This window comes from Dipodomys ordii, unplaced genomic scaffold, assembly GCF_000151885.1.
Source record: "Dipodomys ordii isolate 6190 unplaced genomic scaffold, Dord_2.0 Scaffold86, whole genome shotgun sequence".
Lineage (NCBI taxonomy): Eukaryota > Metazoa > Chordata > Mammalia > Rodentia > Heteromyidae > Dipodomys > Dipodomys ordii.
In genome coordinates this window covers 7,134,132-7,147,122 of record NW_012267302.1, presented here as the reverse complement: position 1 = coordinate 7,147,122, position 12,991 = coordinate 7,134,132, and the positions used below count along the sequence as shown (strand labels likewise).

Here is a 12,991-nt window from a genome sequence, read left to right as displayed (position 1 = left end):
TAGGATTTATTATCACATTTAAGGTGAACACTCAGGTTTCAGAAACTTTTCACGTATACCATCAGTTGACTAGACTTATTCAACACACAGAAAAAGCAACAAGCACCAGGAACTATTTTCTTCCTGAGCACAGGGCACTTCCAGAAGTTTCCAACATGGGATTCACATTGACTGGGACCGCTCACAAGTTTGTTCTCAGGCCCACTATGCCATGGGTGCTCCTCTAAAATGATAACAGCAGATGGCCCTGGTGGCTCACACCTGGAATCCTAGCTACTCAGGAGGTTGAGATCTGAAGATTGTGGTTCAAAGCCTGCCCAGGCAGAAAAGTCTGTGAGACTTTTTATATCCAATAAAAACTACTAAAATAAAAGCCAAAACTGGAGCTATGGCTTAAGTAGTTAAGCAAAAGAAGCCAAGGCCCTGAGCTCAAGCCCAAGGACTGGCATCAAAAAGATAAAGACAACAGCAAATCAGCAGGGTTCACAGGAACTAGAAGGAAAGTTCTCGCTCTTGGAGTCTGTCACCAAAGCCCTGAGTTGTGTTTCAAATCTGGATACTAGGGTTTTGAGGCCTGAGCCAACAGGTGGCATCAGTTTGGCACAGCTGGGACCACAGCTTCATTTCTAAGCAATGCCATTTGCTGAGTTACTGCAATGTGGAAGCCAGCAATGGTCAGCCAGTGGCTGCCCACCTGCGTGAAGGAAGAGGTTAGAAGCCATCCTTCCTCAGATAAACCCGTCACCACCAACAATGTCCAGGCACCCATGAACCTGGGCTGCCAGTCACGGAGACACACCGGGCGCCCCGAAATGGGACTGTGAAGAAGGGCAGACAGTGAGAAGCATCCTGGCAGGTCCCGGTGGAGGTGTGGGCTCCCGAGTGGACTTTCTCAGACATGCAGTGACAGGGCCTGTGTGCCCCTGGGTGCCTGAATACCATCCTCACACCCTGGCCACTGATCAGCTCAGCTGGCCACAGTCTGTGATGACAATCTTCTTAGATGTCTTCCCACTCTTGGAGCCGAAAGATTCTATTTTCTTTACGACGTCCATGCCCTCTTTGACGTGTCCAAACACGACGTGCTTGCCATCCAGCCTGGGAGGAGGGGTGAGCTGGGTGAGCTGGGTGGGAAGTGCCAGGCCACCCCGGGTTCGAGCCACTCAGGCAGAAACGGGTTGGATCCTCCAACCCGAAACACAAACTCAACCTGAGCTCCCCACAAAGGTACCCCAGAGGATGCCCAAGCCCCAAGACATGTTCAGTCACTCCCGCCCGGTGAGATTATGCCCCACGCTGTTCGACCCCATCTGTGATCAGTGAATCACACTTGTTCTGCCTGGGATGGCAGAGCATGGAGTGACTCTTAACAAATGAGAAATCTACAGAAATGGAACTTCTCAGCGATGACAAGAGTGGGAAAATATGGAAGTCCTGAGCATGAGCAGTTCCTGACTGGAGAGTTCTAACAGTGCAAGAAGCCCTTAGCTCAGCTCATAAAGCCAGGAGAGTTGACAGCTAAGGGCAGACTCCTAAGGGGTCCTGGAGGGTAGACAATGCCACTGGTGATTCCCCAAATCCCGGACATGGGCTTTATGAAGTCCCAGCTCCTGGCCAGATGTTATCCATCAACCCCAGGTGTTGAGACACCAGGGACTCTGTGCAGAGAAACATGCTTTACTGGAAACTTCACCAGGGAAAAGATAACCCTGGAATCTGTGGGCACTGAGAAGGGACTGTAAGTGGCTGGGAGTCACGTGCTGATACAGGACGTGATCAGAACATGCTGTGACACTCAGTTTCTCTAGATAGGTTCCATGATGAAGGAAAACCAGAAGAAGGTAAACCAAGCAAACTGCCTTCTACTCGGGACAGAATGAAATCTAACATATAACGGAATTTCCCAAAGGGGTGTGTGTGTATATGTGTACGGATGGGTCTATAGGGGTGTATGTGTATGTATGCACTGGGTTATGGGTCAGATCCAGCAATGAGAAGGCTACTTATGAGCAAGCTGGAATTTCAGGAAGATTCTCCCCCAAGCCTTTCACTGAATGTCTCTAAACAGATACACCGGCAGGAAGGCCACTGTCCTGGGTTAAACGCAGCCATACACTATAGCTACAAGGCTGGGCCCTCATTCCCAGAGGGCCTGGTATAGAGACTTACCAGTCTGTCTTTATGGTGCAAATGAAGAACTGGGAGCCATTGGTGTTGGGGCCTGCGTTTGCCATGGACAGGACACCTGCAAAAGCAAGCAGAGGTGAGGCCTGGGCCCAGGGCCAACACCTGGTCCCAGGGCTGGCTGCCCTTTGCTGCCTGCTATGTCTCAGTGGGGTGCCTTGGGGAAGCTTCTCAGTGGTAAAGCTATGGCCCCATCTCTACGTTTCCACATTCTACCTTGGGTCCATGGTGCAGTTCTGCTTCAAGGTTCTCCCACACCAAGTTCCCAAAGGGAAGTCTGTTTTTTAAACTGGGAGCTGGGAATAAGAAGGTTCTGGGGAAACACAGCAAGCCAGAAATTCTAGGCTGCCCAGATACTCCAAGAAGAGAGACTCGTCATAGGATATTTGTTTGTGTGTGTGTGTGTATGTGCGTGCGTGCGTGCGTGCGTGCGCGCGCTCGCCTGTACTGGGGCTTGAACTTGGGGTCTGAGTGCTGTCTCTTAGCCTTTTCACTCAAGAATGGCGTGCTACCACTTGAGCTACAGCTCTACTTCTAGCTTTTGGGTGGCTAGCTGGAGATAAGAGTCTCACAGACTTTCCTGCCCAGGCTGGTTTTGAATTGGGATCCTCAGATCTTGGCTTTCCGAGTAGCTAGGATCACACAGGTGTGAGCCACCGGTGCCTGGCCTCAGCAATTTTGACTGTTTGACTGCATTCTTCCAGGGCTGCTTGGCAGGGCCGTGGTTGGGCAGGGCAGGCGGGCAGTTGGGGGGGGGGGAAGAGTGTGAATCCAGCTGGGCTGCAACTACAAGGTTCACTCAGGAGTTGGGGACCCCATCCCCACCACATACCTGGTCCCTCGTGCTTCAGTGTGAAGTTCTCATCAGGAAAGCGGCTCCCATAGATGGATTTCCCCCCAGTGCCGTTGTGGTTGGTGAAGTCCCCTGCCTGCACATACAACACCCGCTGAGTGGTGGCCACAAAGCTGTCCCAGAGCTCAGAGGCAGCCCCCAACCCACCCCGGGCCTACCCAGCTCCTGAGGCCAAGGGAGTGCTATTCATCCTTACTCAATGAAGCAAGAACTAATGAAAGAACCAAGAAACGAAGCAAAAAGGAAACAAAGCTTAAATATCCCCTACCAGAAGAATAACCCTGGCTTCTGAACAGCACAATACACCTTTTGACAGAGCAATTTTTTGTGGGGGTGGCGTGGGGTCGGGGGTGGGGAAGAATTGGTCATGGAGCTTGAACTTAGGGCCTGGGCACTGTCCTTGAGCTTTTTTGCTTAAGGCTAACACTACCACTTTAAGCCAAATCACCACTTCTGTTTTTTTGGTGGCTAATTGGAGATAAGAGTCTCACAGACTTTCCTGCCTGGGGTTGGCTCTGAACTGTGATCCTCAGTCCTCAGTCTCTAAATAGCTAGGATTACAGGTGTGAGCCACCAGCACCTGGCTGGAGCAAATTGTTAAGTCTCAAAAGATTCATCTGTGATGTTTCCTAGTGACTCAGGATTTCTACCCTTCCATACAACTCAGGAGCACCATTCCCAAGTGCGGCGTGAGGGGGCGGGCAGCTCCTTTGTCCAGGCAGCCCTCTCTCACGAAGCCCAGCAGTTCTAACCAGGGACAGCGCCCACCGCAGTTGGTGCCAGATGCCTGAGAAGCCCTGCAGGACTTCTGTGGAGTTCTTGCCCTAGGAGCCAGTAGTTGTCCTGGTGTCTCCAGTCACTGGCTATGGCCACAGAGCAGATTTCCTGAGGCGGGATCCTTAAGTTGAGAGAGGTAAGCTGCCCAGTCCAGCTAAAGCATCCACAAATCCCAGGAAGATATCTCCAGATGCCTGGGGTGGCCTGGGCCTCTGGGGATGACTACCTCATGTCATAGACGGACGGTGTTCTGGCTCTGGAAGGCCATGCCTGGCTCCTTTACCCACCTCAGATCTGGTTCCTATCCACCGGCCCCAGACAGAGCTGGGAGCCTGTAGCAGCGGCCAGGCCACAGCCTTGCCTGCCCCTCCATGCCTGTGCCATGTTTAATCAGACTCAGGCATCATGGAGAGTCAGCATTCACATGGCATGCCAGCCCCTAGATGGGATGGGGAGGGAATTCGGGGCAAAAAGGATTCAGAGCTCCCTGACTTCTGCTCCTGCCCCAGGATCCTGAGGGTCTGCTCCAATAAAGAACAACCTCCCCAGCTCCTGACAGCCCATGGAAGTTCTTGTTACCATCCGCTCCTCAACCTGACACAGCAGTATCAATGCTTTTGATGTGCAAGCAGGTTATGACTAAAGAAATTCATTTGACCAAGCACTTGCTGGGAAAAGCAGCTCCAAGTCCAGACTTGTGCATTCCTGCTTGGCCCTGCCTTCATCCTCCTCCTCTCCCTTTCTTCCTTCCTACCTCCTATGCCTAGTAGTCAGGGGGTAGGCAACACACATGGGGATCAAAGTCAGACACCAGAAGTCTCCACTGGCTCTATGAGGCCTTCCGGCCCCACCACCCCCAACCCCTCTCCTATGACATGATCAGTGTCACCCATGCAGCTGGACAGGGCCTCTGTGCCACTGGCCTTGTTGCTTGACTTCTGGGCAAGCAGAGGCCCTGGTAGCTTGGACAGTGTAGCCTGTCAGGGTGAGCGGACAAGCCAGTGGGGTACTCACAGCAGCTCCCTATTCCCTGCAGACTTACTCATCAGTATCCCCCACAGCTTCTAGGCACCTCCCACTACCATCCATACTCATAGCCCAAGTGACGGAAGTTCAAAGACCACATTACCTGGCACATGAAGTCTGGGATCACCCGGTGGAAGGTAGAGCCTTTGTAGCCAAAGCCCTTCTCGCCAGTGCATAGGGCTCTGAAGTTCTCTGAAAGGAGGGACAGGAAGGTCAACATGGCGGGCCCCACAGCAGGCTCATGCCAGCCCCCGCAGAAGGTACATCAGGTATGTTCCCCTTTCCTAGGTCTACAGTGCCTCAATGACTACGTGACTGGAACATGTCACTTCCCTCCCCTGTCCCCTGTGCCCAAACATAGTGACAAGAGTACAAGCTCTTAGCTGTGCCAGCCAGATAGCAAGGCATGGAGTCCAAGGCTGTTACCCAGCCCTGCCCACTCAGGCAAGAAAAAGAGGCTGGGAATTTACATGAGCCTCCCACTGGTTCTGGCGGACAGAGCTAATAGCGAGGCCTAGAAAGGGACAGAGCCTGTCCTAAGTTGCCCAACAACTGAGCCTCATGTGGAACTCTCTCCTGGTCACTGTTTTCCCCCACACCACCTAAGCCTCCCCACTCCTGCCCACAGGGAACTGAGAAGGTCCTGGCTCTGCCTTACCTGCTGTCTTTGGGACAACATCTGCCTTCAGCTGTGGGGAGGGAAGAGAGACAAAAAGATCATCACACCACAGGCAGGCACAGGAAGCTGCCTCCCCACCACCCAACACCACAGTGACCAGAGCAGCTTGAGGAAGAGGCCCCCTGGGCCATTCGGCCTGTTGCTGTGACTGCCAATCCTGAAGGAGCAGGGAAGCAGCTATCACTGTGGCAAGCTGCTTCCTGAACCTGAGGCTTGGGGAGGCAGCCTCAGTTTCCTAGCCTGTCAGCAGAGATGACGGTGCCACTCTGGCCCACTTCCTGGGCAGAGCTAGCAGGGAGCTTCTTCCACTGGGGGCCAGCATCAGAGGTGCCTGGCCTAGATTAAGAAGAGGCAGGTCCTCAATTCACAAATACAAGCTCCTCAATACACAGATGGGAAACTGAGGCTCAGAGAGAGGCCAGAGGGGACAAGTCGGAGAGGGTTAGATTGTTAACAGCCAAGCTGGCCTCTGGCCTCGTTGGCTTTGAAAGTCACTCATACACTAAATGTGGACAGAGTGTGAGCCTCACTTTCCAGAAAAGTAAACTGAGGCATAAAAAAAAATTTCCAAGGCTTCCCTGGCAACTGGTCCATCAACACTGCTCAAAGTGAAGCAGCATGAAGGTCGCACTGGGGCTCCTCAGTTCCCCAGGGCCTGTTTCCTTGGAGGGGGGGAGAGAACCTTGAACTCTAAGGGCCTAGGCACTGTCCCTGAGCTTCTTCACTCACTCGAAGCTGGTGCTCAACCACTTGAGCCACAGCTCCACTTCCAACTTTTTGGCTCACAGATTTTCCTGCCCAAGCTGGCTTAGAACCTCGGTTCTCAAGATCTCAGCCTTCTGAGTGGCTAGCATTACAGACCACAGGCATTGGTTGTTCCCTATTTTTTTTGTAAAGGGCCCGAAGAAAAGGCAAGTGCTGAGTGTCCATCCCCACGAGGGGGGTTGGGTTGGGTTCCTGGACACCCACGAGGGACACCGGGGTCAGTCTAGGGGCTAGTCCACCGCCCAGGCCCCAAGGGCCACCCAAGACCCACGTCCACTTCAGAGCTAGCCCCGAGGGCGGCCTCGAAACCCCTTCCTCAACCCGGGTCGGCGAGGGCCGCCCGCGGCCACCTGACCTTGAACTTTCTTCTCCGGCCCTGCTCCGCCTCCCACCTCCACCGTTCCCAGCGGCCCACAAAGCGGGAATCGGAGGCCCGGAGCCCGGATGCGGAGCCCGGCGGGGCCTGCGACCTCACCTCCAGCACCACGCGGCCGAGCGGGTGCCCGTCGGCGCCCACGTCCAGGTACACCAGCGGGTTCCCGGCAGAGGCGGACGCCGGGTTGCGGGCGCCGGCGCGGGCCGCGGAGCACCGCAGCGGCGCCGAACAGGGGCGGGAGAGCGGGCGGAGGCCGAGCAGGCGGGAGCCGCAGCGCAGCGCCAGCATCGCGGGCGGACGGGAGACGAACACTCGAACCGGAGGCCGCGGCGCTAAGGCCGCGCGCGCACAGGAAGCGGTCCCGGAAGCCGCCCGCTGCCGCTTTGAGGAGTCCTTTGGCCCCGCCCACGCCACGCCTCCGCCACGCCCCCCTACGGGCTCGTCCCGCGGGCGCCCTCTGCCGGCGCCAGACGGCAGTGCCGGCCCAAGGACGTGAAGTCCTTTGAACTGATCAGGGACAGAACTCTTCCCAGAGCCACAACTGTACCCTCCGCCTCCCTTCCCCAGCAAAGCTGGTTCCTTTTGGTGAGGACCCCAGTTATATATTTTATTGAAGAAAAATACAAACACATGGTTCTAAAATAGGAGCACCCACTAGTTTTTATTTGACTGTGATAGAAGTCTACCTTTGTGACTCATGTATGTAAGGTTCCAGCCCAAGTGGTTTCCTTCCACCTCTTCCTCATAGTTCTTGCAGACAGAGACCAGGAGAATCGCTGTCACTGAGAGTCCAAGAAAGGTTAGAGATACGAGGCGGGATTAGAGAAGGTGAGGCTGCAAGAGGAAGCAGGTAAGCAAAGACAACTCCCTGTCACCCCACCAGGTGACCATGGGCTTGTCTCTGCCAGCAAGGCTGGAAGTGCAACCTGAGCCTATTGTGCTCCTGCCAGACCCAGACCTGTGTCTGTACACCATCCATTCCGCAGGGAATGTGAGGAAACGTGACTGGGCTAACATCTGCATTCTACAGAAAGGAAATTGGGCACACAAAGAAGGCACTAGCCAGAACCAGGAACACCACTGTCAACCTGTGCTGGTCCTCTCTCTCTGCTTTCTAGTCAGGTCTGTGTTTTGGTGATGGGCAGTGTCTAGTCTGACTACTGAGGGTTTAGAGCTCAGAGAGCAGAGATTCAGCTGTGGAGGCTCAGAGGCTCGGAGGCTCAGAAAGTGAAAGGAGCTGATCCATGGAGACAGGTGGGCTTTAGTCCCTGTATCAGTGTATAGAACAGTGTGGAGAGATCATTGATGACCCACACAAATTCATGAGCTCAGAACAGTGTCTAGACCCCGCCTTCTGGAGACTCACAGCTCTGGCTTTGTTTCCTAGCATGCAAGGGTGCTGAGAACTCAATGAAAGCCCAATAAGAGCTTGGTGTCGGTGGCTCATGCCTGTAATCCTTAGCTACTCAGGAGGCTGAGATCAGAGGATCACAATGTGAAGCCAGCCGGGGCAGGAAAACCTGTGAGACTCTTGTCTCCAATTAACCACCAAAAATCCAGAAGTAGAGCTGTGGTTCAGGTGGTAGAGCATTGGCTTTGAGCATAAAAAGCTCGGAGACTGTGTGCAGATGTTGAGATCAAGCCCTAAGATGGACACAAAAACAAATACAAAGCCAATGGGGGCTCAACAGACCCCAGACCAGGATGGGCCTCACTTTGAACTAAGAAGTGATTCCTTCTTTTTGTGCTGTGTTCTGATGTAAGTGACATAGGTCAGGAAACCACTTGGTCCCTATCCTGCCCCCAAAGAGCACATCTCCCATTCCCAGTGCATACTGCAGACTTCTCAATCCTGCTCTTTTGTTGTGCTGGTACTATAGCTTGAACTCAAGGGCCCGGCACTGTCCCTTAGCTTTTTCACTCAAGTCTATTGCTCTAATCACTTGAGCCACAGCCCCACTTATGGCTGGCTAGTTGAAGATAGAATATCTCAGATTTGACTGCCTAGGCTGGCTTCAAATCAAAATCCTCAGATCTCAGCCTCCTGAGTAGCTAGGATGACAGGCGTGAGTCACCAGTGTTCTGTTCTTGAGAGGCCTTAGTTCCCCCCACACACACTGTGTGTGAGCTGCCTTGGTTCATGTGGCCCTTTCTGTCTGGTCTCTAAGCCCTTTCCCCCCCTGAGCTCCCCTGATCAGCACCATTTCTGTGAGGGGAGGAGCCCAGCCTATTTGGGGCAGTGCATGGCCAAGGGCAGAGCACTAGTGCTGGTGCTGGTGCTGGCTTGTCTAACTTCAATATCTGGTTCTACTCAAGGAGCTGGGGGTTTGGAGGAGGCAGTAGTGGGGGACTGTGGAACCCAGGGACAAGAGCAATGGTTTCAACCCATGGGAATCAGCCTGGACATAACTGAGACTGAGGACCAAGGGCAAAGCTATGAAGAGGTGATTGGGATGGGGAGATGGCCAGCCCAAACTGGGAGAGGTCAGAGCAGCTTTGAGGAACAGCTAGGATATTGGGGATATACTGAAAAACCCGTGGGGGTTCAACCACAGAGGGCCCCCAAGGCCAGGCCGAGGGCCACCATTATGGGATTGCACCAGGGAGTCATGGATGGTGCTATGCCACCTCCCCCCCCCCCCTGCTTCCTTCCTTCCTGCAACTCCTCCACCATCTTTCAAAAGTCAGAGATCATTACTACCTGGTATATGAACCAGAGAAAAGTTCTGCCTTTTCCACAGGCTTGGCGATGAGGTCATTCCTCTGTGGGCTGTCCACAGTGATATCAAGAGGAGGGACAGTCCCTAAGCTGAGTCATGGCTGACACGCACCCAGCCCTGGAGGATACCAGGTGCAGGTGAGATGACACAGGTGTTGGTGATCCCCTGGCTCCCCTGAGAAGGCCCAGCAAGGGCAGCATTTTCCCCATGAGGCCAGCGTGGGTTCTGAGCAAGGGAGCTGATGCTTATTGTCAAGGAGGATTCTGTGACTGCAACTTTGGGCTTCGCAGAGCCAAGGAATGGCCAGACTGGGTGGACTTAGAGTCATGTGTGCAGGCAGGAAATGCAAACACAGGTACCTGTGAGCGCGGGCAGGTGACACAGCGCGTGTATGAGATGGTGCACACCCAGGGGCATCCATGCGATGTAGGCCCCAGTTAGAGGGGCCACCGCTGCTGGGCCAGTCACCGGCTATAGGTGGGGTTCAGGTCTTCTTGTTTGCTAATATAAGCTTGATGCTTATATTAGTTGCATGAACATTGGGATTCTCATTGTGAAATCAAACACCGAATGAGCCATTCACAGTGTATCCACCAGCAAGAGGAGGCCTCCAGTTCACCATTTGTTCTTTCTATGGCATAAATAAGAGGAGCTGAGAGGTCAGAGAGGGACAGATACTGAGCCATCAGCTGAAAGTGAGGCAGTCTCAAGATGTGGCCAAACCCATCTTGCCAGCGTCATTTCCAGAGACTCACTTGCAGGTGTATTTTTAGAGCAGGGCTGGGCCACAAACTTCTTCCTGGGGACAGGCAGGTGCTGTGTCCTGTAATAGGCATGTAGGTGGCATCTGTGCAGTGGAGGCTGGAGGCTGGGCTGTTCTAGAAGGCCCAGGAAGGGCCGGATGAAGGCAGGTGCCCGTGTGGGCCCAGGGTGGGTACATTTAGCCATTGCCAGTGTTTATCACCAGGAGACACAGCAGGGCTGCTAGACAGGACCAGGACCAGGACCTGGGAGAGGAGCCTTTGGGTCTATCTCTCTAGGTGCTGATTGAGGAGCCTGGGAGAACATGTTGTGCTGGATGGGTGACAGCTGTGCTCTGGGAATGCTGTCTGGTGGCATCTCCATGCTTGGTGAAGTCAGCAGGGAGCATATCAGCCTGGCTCTGCTGAAGCAAGGAGGCAAGTCCTGAGAGGAGGCAGGGAGGCCCGGGAGAGGAGGCCACTGTTGTGGCCCAGGGTGGTTGGTGATAAGCACAGTGACCAGAGAGAGAGACAGATCTCAAGAGTCCCTGAGGGAATGTGTGGCAGGGTGTAACCCATCTCCGACTTCCTGGCTCTTGCCCAACCTGTCAGGCCACAGATTCCCCAAACTCAAAACAGGAAGCAGCTTGTCTTTGGGGATTCTCTGTATGTCTGCTGTGAGCCAGGCTGAGGAAGGGAAAGTTGAGAGGCTGCCACCAAAGGAAGAGTCAGGAGGTGGTTCGATGAAGCCTGGGGAGGAAGGCGACTCTGCTGGCCCAGGAAGTCTAGGCAGGACCCAGCTGGGGGCACCTGGCCTCTCATTTCCTTCCAGCAGCTTTCCTTGCTCCAACATCCTTTCAGTCCCTCTGTAGTTACTCTCCGAGCCCTTGTTCCCTCCTCCACCTTTTCTAGGGTGATTATTAGTTCAGAAAGATAATGCTGTGAAGGGCTAGAATATATCAAGGGGTCAAGGAATGAAGGAAGGAAGGAGTGAAGGAAAGATGGAAGGAAGGAGCAAATGAATGAATGAATTAGTAAATGAATAAATGAGTAAGCAAATGAATGAGAGAATGAATGAGGGAAGGAATGAATGCACCCCATCCAGGCCAGGTAAAAATTGAAACAAGAGCAGTTTCAAATGTATGGCATTGTGCCCAGTGGTTGGGATTCTGTGCAGCTGTTATGGGTGAATTTTTTTCTCTCCTCATCCCTGATCATCATATTAACCTCACCCCAATTGGCTTGTCCAATTTGAGAGTTCTTCATTGAAAAGTGTGCTCAGAGTCGATGTTTTTGATCTACATAGGACTTGTGTGTGTGCCAGGCTGGGCTACATCCTCATTCAATGGGAAGGGATGGGCCTGTAGGTATGAAGGTGGGGAGGCTACACCAAGAGCCAGCGTTTCTACTGCACAGAGAAAACAGGTATTATATTAGCCAGGAGCCAGTGGCTCACACCTGTAATCCTAGCTACTCAGGAGGCTGAGATCCGAAGATCCCAGTTCAAAGCCAGCCTGGGCAAACAAATCCTGAGAGACTAATATCCAATTGACCAGCAAAAAGCTGAGAGTGGAAGTATGGCTCAAGGGGTACAGTACTAGCCTTAACAAAAGCTCAGCAAGAGACCAAGGCCCTGAGTTCAAGCCCCCTCGTACCAGCATGAGTGTGCCAGCACATGCACGTGCAAGTGCATGTGTAGGTGCACATGCTCTCTCTCTCTCATAGACACATATAGGGGCACACTCCCATCCTGCCTGAGGCAGGCAGTCTCTAAGATGGTTCCCAATGATCCTGGCAGACCCATACGATGTAATGCAGTCACTTTCCCTTGAATTAGGCCAGATCTAATGACGTAAGATTTTCTTTTCTCCCTAGGCTAGATATTGAACCCAAGGCCTAGGACATACAAGGCAAGCACCTTACCGTTGAGCTATATTGTCAGTCTTTGATTTTGTTGTTGTCTTTGTTTTGAGACAGGATCTCATATGTAATTCAAACTGGCCTTGAACTCACAATGTAGTCCTAGCTGACCTTGAACCTGTGATCTTCCTGCAGCAGCTTCCTGAGTGCTGGGATTACAGATGTATACCACCGTGCCTGAATGGCCTGGATTCTAATAAACAATACACTTACTGTGTTGGGTCCTTCTGAAATTAAGTTACAAAAAGATTATGGTTTTTTTTTCTCTCTTTCTTCCTCCCCTCTCCCTCTTTCTCACTTTCTCTCTCTTTCTTTCTTTCTTTCTTTCTTCCTTTCTCTTTCTTCTTTCTTTCTCTTTTTTCCTCTTTCTCCCTCTCCCTCCCTCCCTCCCGCCCCTCCCCTCTCTCTGTCAGTCCTAGGGCTTTACTCAGGGCCTAGGCACTGTTCCTGAGCCTTTTGCTCAAGTCTGGCATTCTACCACTTGAGCCATAGCTCTATGGCTTATTTATTTATTTATTTATTGGTGGTTAGTTGGAGATAAGAGTCTCATGGATTTTCCTGCCTGGGCTGGTTTCCAATCTTGATCCTCAGATCTGAGCCTCCTAAGTAGCTGGGCTTACAGAATGAGCCACCAGCACCTGACTTTCTCCCTTTTAACTGTGTCTTTCTTCTCCCCCCACCACCTCTTTCTCTCTGACACACACACACACACCACCACCACCACAACTGCCATGTCCTGAGGACACCCAGGCCATCTCAGAAGGAGACCTGCCCTCAGTCACAGGTGTGACTGGATATGGAGCATCTGCCACCTGCTCTCTGCTATGGGAGGGTGTTTGGAAGAGGACCCTCACCTCACCTGCAGCTGAGAGTTGAGGTGACCACTGTCCCAGTCCACAGCTGGACTGTAGTGTTCTGAGTCAGAGGCACCCAGCTAGCCCATGCCTAGAT

At 53.0% G+C, this 12,991-nt stretch overlaps 1 protein-coding gene across 1 annotated transcript; it reads right to left on the bottom strand.

The window, feature by feature from the left end:
• Positions 1 to 382: 382 nt before the first annotated feature.
• On the bottom strand, positions 383 to 6,997 carry Ppif (peptidylprolyl isomerase F). Its single transcript, XM_013025606.1, has 6 exons — positions 6,760 to 6,997; positions 5,499 to 5,529; positions 4,944 to 5,032; positions 3,017 to 3,113; positions 2,170 to 2,245; positions 383 to 1,098 (listed from the first exon to the last, which is right to left on the bottom strand). The coding sequence occupies exons 1-6, from the start codon at positions 6,946 to 6,948 to the stop codon at positions 963 to 965; spliced, it is 618 nt and encodes a 205-aa protein (XP_012881060.1). The 5' UTR covers positions 6,949 to 6,997; the 3' UTR covers positions 383 to 962.
• Between the last annotated feature and the right edge of the window lie 5,994 nt (positions 6,998 to 12,991).

Excerpts from the sequence above, each read along its gene's own strand:
- Ppif (XM_013025606.1), bottom strand. The coding sequence starts at position 6,948 with ATGCTGGCGCTGCGCTGCGGCTCCCGCCTGCTCGGCCTCCGCCCGCTC. Across the intron at positions 5,033-5,498 it reads TGTTGTCCCAAAGACAGCAG|AGAACTTCAGAGCCCTATGC; the intron begins GTAAGGCAGAGC and ends CCCTCCTTTCAG. Across the intron at positions 3,114-4,943 it reads TCCCAGACTTCATGTGCCAG|GCAGGGGACTTCACCAACCA; the intron begins GTAATGTGGTCT and ends TTGTATGTGCAG.